This window comes from Drosophila grimshawi, unplaced genomic scaffold (assembly GCF_018153295.1).
Source record: "Drosophila grimshawi isolate 15287-2541.00 unplaced genomic scaffold, ASM1815329v1 contig_1377, whole genome shotgun sequence".
NCBI lineage: Eukaryota > Metazoa > Arthropoda > Insecta > Diptera > Drosophilidae > Drosophila > Drosophila grimshawi.
The window spans coordinates 6,809,137-6,815,136 of NW_025062900.1; the positions used below are offsets into that span (position 1 = coordinate 6,809,137).

The 6,000-nt window shown below is 38.1% G+C and overlaps 1 protein-coding gene across 1 annotated transcript in view; it reads left to right on the top strand.

Moving 5' to 3' along the window:
* Positions 1-5,458, top strand: part of LOC6562867 (roundabout homolog 2) — a 54,300-nt gene extending 48,842 nt beyond the window's left edge. The window contains exon 14 of the mRNA XM_032736531.2: positions 2,951-5,458. Within this exon, the coding sequence (XP_032592422.2) occupies positions 2,951-4,124 (1,174 nt within the window). The 3' untranslated portion in view covers positions 4,125-5,458. The remainder of the gene's footprint in view (positions 1-2,950) is intronic.
* The last annotated feature ends 542 nt before the right edge of the window (positions 5,459-6,000 follow it).

Below are 6,000 nucleotides of genomic sequence, written 5' to 3' on the forward strand. Positions count from 1 at the left end.
GTATATATAAAGATTGCATTGTTGTTATATCAGAAAAATTCTTGATTGAAAGCTCAGTTGTTGCAGCAGCAATTTGTTTATATGACAGAACTATTGAGATATGTTAATCAGAGAATTACATGGCATTAAAGTACCACATTTAGTTATAATCCCCTGTTTCCACAGATTAGAAAATAATACCATATGGCAACCATTTCAAACACATCAGTAAGAGTATTACCATTTCGACATACCAAAGCCAGACTTGGTTAATAATGTTGGCAGCTTTAATTTGTGACTGTTGCAAAATGTTGCCATCATTTTGGAGCTGTGCCTGAAAAATGTTTTGTATGTTGTTGTTTCATGTTATTTATTTTTTGTAACAATTCGCATAATTTTACATGTGCTTTGAACTCGTGGAATGGTTAATCAAAGCTGGCAATGTTGAAATCAACTGGCAATTGCAGCCGTGGCTAATTTATTTGTCTGGCAATCAGAAGGCGTAAAATAATTGTTTGCTTTTTGTAGAATTGTTTTACTTCTACCAAAATAGCCAAATCGGTAATTGGTATTTATTTGTGGCTAATTTTGTGCTGGCCACAAAATACCAACAATAATAGCATAGTCGAGGTTGCAAATTTGATGCAATTATTCAATTGATAAACAAAATGATAACAAATTTAAAGTAATACAACAATGATTTAAAGAACTTTTAAAATGACAAATGTTCGAGTGCTTTATTTTAATGTCGAACAACAAAAATCGCAGCTGTCAGCCAAATGGCAATTAAATATCAATCAAGCGTGAAAAGCTGAAGTGTGTCCCCCAGAAAAATGCTCCAACCACGCCAAATTGCAAATATCAATAAAAGAAAAACTTAAAAAAATGAGAAGAGAAACAAAATAAAAATAAATTTCAATTTATCCATAATTTAAATACAATTTGCCATGCGACTACCGGGCGTATAAAATTCTGCCCGACATAATTAAAATTATTTTCGCACACTTAATTAGTCATTAAAAACACAAATTGAAAATGTGTGCGATTCAACGCAAATATTAATAATAAGTGCAACAAAATTGTGCGTGAGTACAAAATATATGCAACAACCAATGCAATAACAATAACAATAACAATATAAAAGTAATCACACCATAATGAGTGTCATATGTGCGAGAATAAAAATGAGAGAAAATTCAACAAAATGGGTAACAACAACAAACACATTTTTAACACTCACTTAAACATTCAAAACGAATTTAAAATACTCTTTTTGGGCATTCGAGCTAAGCTGATTCTTGATAATAATAGTTATTCATTTCAATAAAATCTACTTGCAACATTTTTTTTGTCAGATACTTAAAGGAAAATTAAGTAATTCTAATAATATATTTATCAAGTCAAGACATATACCCAACATACTTAAAGGAAAATAAAGTAATATTCATCAAGTCTAGTATACTTCAAATGCTTCTAAGACATGTCCTGTATGATATACCCTACATTCTTCTGATATACCCTGCACCGTGTAAAACTAACAACTCCAACTTAAAAAACACTAAAATAATCGGATATTTTCATAAAGTGTACTCCATTTAAACTACTTACAGCTATTCAGCTGTTTGCTTTTTTTTTTGTACATAGTTTCCACTGATGTTGAACAGTAGCCCAGGCCCACTCTCGGAGTGGTACAAAGGACTCATTCATTGCAGACATTTCCCTTCGCCAAATGAAAACTCATTAAGGGCATTAAAAGCGTATTTTGAAATGCACGCACCGGAGTTTTTCCATGTGGACTGCACCATGACGACTCCATCAATACGCCATATATTTTTTGTTCAGCTTTTGGCTGGTTTCGTTTTATTTTTTTGTATTTTGTTTTTTTTTTTATGTTTGCCATTTAATCCGCTTTCAGTATTTAAATACGAAAATAATGTTAAAAATTTGAATGTGTTTTTGTGTGTGTATCAGCCTTGCACCATTTCTATACCCTATAAGTGTGTAAAGGGTTGACAGGAGTATTTTAAGCATTAACAATTTCCTATACACCATTAAACACTGCACAGCAATGAAAACGCATACAAAATCTGCAGCAGTGTATTTTTGACTTAATCATTTTTCTCTCAATCTCATGAAGAACTTACTTCAAACATAGCAAAGGGTATTTCTTAGACATACTATATTTTCTGCATAGCATTGACTCGCTAATTCAGCTGAGTTGAAATTGAATTCAGATCCTGTGTGGAGTTGTAGCTGGTGATAAGTGTTATCGCTGCTTAGAGCCAAAACCATTTGCACAACATTAGCTGGGTTAACTGGCAACTGCAGACGGACAGGCACACAGACAGACAGAGAGAGAGAGAGACGGACAGTGAGGCGGTCAGGTGTAAATCTGTAAAATGTTAAATCCGAAATAAATTCCGTTTTTACACATGAGCTGCTCATGGAACTGGTTCCGGGCATTTTCCAAAATGCAAATTTCCGCTCCGACTGCAGACCGCATGCCATAAATTCACCAGCGAACTCAAAGCCTCCAACTCGCTGCCCCAAAAAACGACAAATTTATAACCGAAAAATATTTTGGCTGCTACCCCTTTCCTCACACATCACCACCCATCCCCCTACTCTGCAGCACGTTGAGCGTGGGAATACTGTATAATAAACAAACGCCGGCGAATAAAAGTATTTTGGATACCCATTATAGATGGATTAAATTGGTATTATGAGATTAATGTAGATTTATGCAACGAGCACAGGGAAGCAAATGGATTTTTGGCAGAGGATTTTGAATTTATACCCCAATCAAAAATCTTTTTTTTTGTTTTTTTTTTTTTTTTTAATTTAAACACAATATTCAAGTAGCTGACAAATCGATGTTCCCCTTTTGAAGGAAGAGTTGAAAGCTACTATAGGGTATCTGGTCGTCGCAACTCATACTGATTTCTTATTGTTTTTATCTGTTCATTTGCAGCTATGTGGGCGAATACTCCAATATACCGACAGACTATGCCGAGGTCTCCAGCTTTGGCAAGGCACCCAGCGAATATGGACGTCAGGGCAATGCCTCACCCGCCCCCTATGCCACCTCAGCCATACTCAATACCGGTCAGCAACATCAGCAGCAGCAACAGCAACAGCAGCAGCAGCAGCAGCACCAACAGCAACATCCACAGCCACGTTATCAGCAGCGACCAGGTCCAGTTGCGTTGCCTGGTTCTTATGGCGTACAGCGTCCCATGCATCCGCATTACCAACAGCAACAGCAGCAACACCAGCAGAAGCAGCAGCAACAACAGCAGCCGCATTCCAGCGCCAACATCTATCAGCAAATGTCCAGCAATGGCGAGATCTATCCGAGTAACACAGCCGGATCACGTTCGGTTTACTCCGATCAGTATTATTATCCCAAGGATAAGCACATGCATATGCACATCACTGAGAATAAGTTGAGTAATTGTCATACTTATGAGGCGGCGCCGGGTGGACATGTGCAGCAGCAGCAGGTGGCAACACCGGGCGGCAGCGCAGCCCAATTTGCCAGCGTGCGACGTCAACAGTTGCCACACGGTTGCAGCATTGGACGGGACAGTGCTCGCTTCAAGGTGCTCAACGCGAGTCCGACTCAAAATCAAATGGATCAAACGCTCGCAAAGAGTACCCATCATCATCAGCAGAATCTGCTCGACTTGGATGGCTCCTCATTCTGTTACAATGGCTTAGCGGATTCGGGCTGCGGCGGTTCACCGTCCCCAATGGCCATGCTGATGTCACATGAGGATGATCAGGCGCTTTATCACACGGCCGATGGAGATGTGGATGATATGGAGCGTTTGTATGTGAAGGTCGATGATCAGCAGCAGCCATTGCAACAGCAGCAACAGTTGCTGCCATTGGTGCCGCACGCGCAACAACAACAGCAACAACAACAACAGCAGCAGCAGCATCAGCAGCAAGTGCAATCACTGGAGCCGCAATCTTGGCGTGGTCAGAGCACACGATCTGGACGCAAGGTGCACATTGAGGAACCGCTGGCCAAGGAGGCCACGGAGCTCATCTATGCGCCCGGCAGCGTGGCCAGCGAGCGCAGTTTGTTGAGCAACTCCGGCAGCGGCAGCAGCAGTCAGCAGCCCTGCCACAATGTCTGACCCCTGGCCTCAACGGCCACCCAGCTGAGTCAGCAGGAGCAGGCGAAGGAGCAGGAGCAGCTCTATGCCAGGGAGGTGCGCGAGTTGCTCGCTTGGTGCGAACGCTTCAACAATGGCGGCGCAGAGAACTTCGAGTAAGCGATTGAGGAGCTGGGCATTATTTATATATTTTTTTATTATTTAGGGTTGACAGTGCCTCAGAGCAGAGTTCGTACGTATCAGTTATGAAAGCAATAGCATAAAACGTGAGATGAGAAATTGAAGACAGTTAATAATGCATCAAGTATGCAGTAAAAGCATTAAAGCTACAAACTTCAAAGACACTTCAAGGCATTATATGGATATAATAATTTGAGGGGTGAAACTTCGAGCTTTAAGTACGCTTAAAGCTCCCTTAAAGCTTGCAAGTGCTTTAAGCACTAAACACGTCTTATTAAAGCTTGTTGTATGTCTCAAAATTCAAATCGCTATCAGCTTTTTTCTATCTTTCGTTAAGTGTATGCATATCTCTCTGGTAGAAGGAGTATATCGCCAAGTCTGCAACTCTGCAACTCTGTGCTAACTTACAGATATGTGTGAACTCAATTTTGGTGCAATGCTCCACTGCAAAACATGTTTAGTAGATGCATTTTGTGACTTATATTATAACTTAATTACATGAATATTGTATAATGCCCATGCCGAGTGCATTTTGTCACTAATGCTGTGACCAAGACTGAGAGCATTTGTGAGTTAAGCTGATTATTTAGAAAGTAAGCGAGAAATGCTTGGTTGCATTTGCTCTTGCTGGTTTCGTTCTTAAACTACTCATCTACAAAATAAATAAAACAAATGTGCCAGTCCTGGCTGCGATTGCCTCTATGCTAGTGATAGACTTACTACCCAAAAGCGCGCTAAATGTCTTTGTCTCACTTACCCCCTCTCCTACTCCCTCTCCATCTCTATCACTCACTCACATAATGCTTTATCCTGGAGTTTAGGCATAGTTTAGATTTAGATAATCATTGTACATGTTAAAGAAACGTATGATAAGTTCCTCCAAGTATGCGGGCAGCTGAAGCCAGCGCTTAAAGTTATATTAAATGGCTGGTTATATTGTTACTTAACAGCTTAATTAATAATTGTAATCGTAAATTATGTGAACTTAAATGTCTAGTTGGATAAGTGTAAATAATTTATTAAGCTAGCCATATACGAGAATTTCAATTGAACATGTATTTAAATATGCAAATAATGTGTAGAGCTACGATTAACATGTGAATCAAATTGTGCATATAGTAATTAAAATCGTATAATTAAAGCAGAGCCCATTATTTAGTTGTTATACACACATACACATAACATAAATTATACATATATAAATATATCTAGATATTTATATATATATATATATTTACCACAATGTAATTAGTGCGTAATTACCACCAGGCATATGGCAAAACTCCTTCAATTTACTGGCTAAACATACGATTCGTAAAACCCCCGTTTTTCTTACGTAACTGCCGCACTAATGAACTGTACTTTGTACTTTTGGCATAGGGCAGGCAATTAGATATGCATTTGTATGACTGCCATATACACTTACACATATATACACATATAAATACAGATAACAGAATATACAATATTAAACAAAAACAAAAAAAAAATAAATAAATGAAAACCATAAAATATTAAGTGCATATACATTAATAACTACCATAAAATATTCGTATGTTGTTTATCCATTAGAAAATACTGTAATACTGAACTGTCTATGTGTAATTATTGATATTGAATACGCGTATTCACAATGTAGCAATTAAAATGCAAATAAAAATGCCATAATTATGAAATTTAAAACAAAACAAAAAAGTCAAATATCTATTGTATGAGT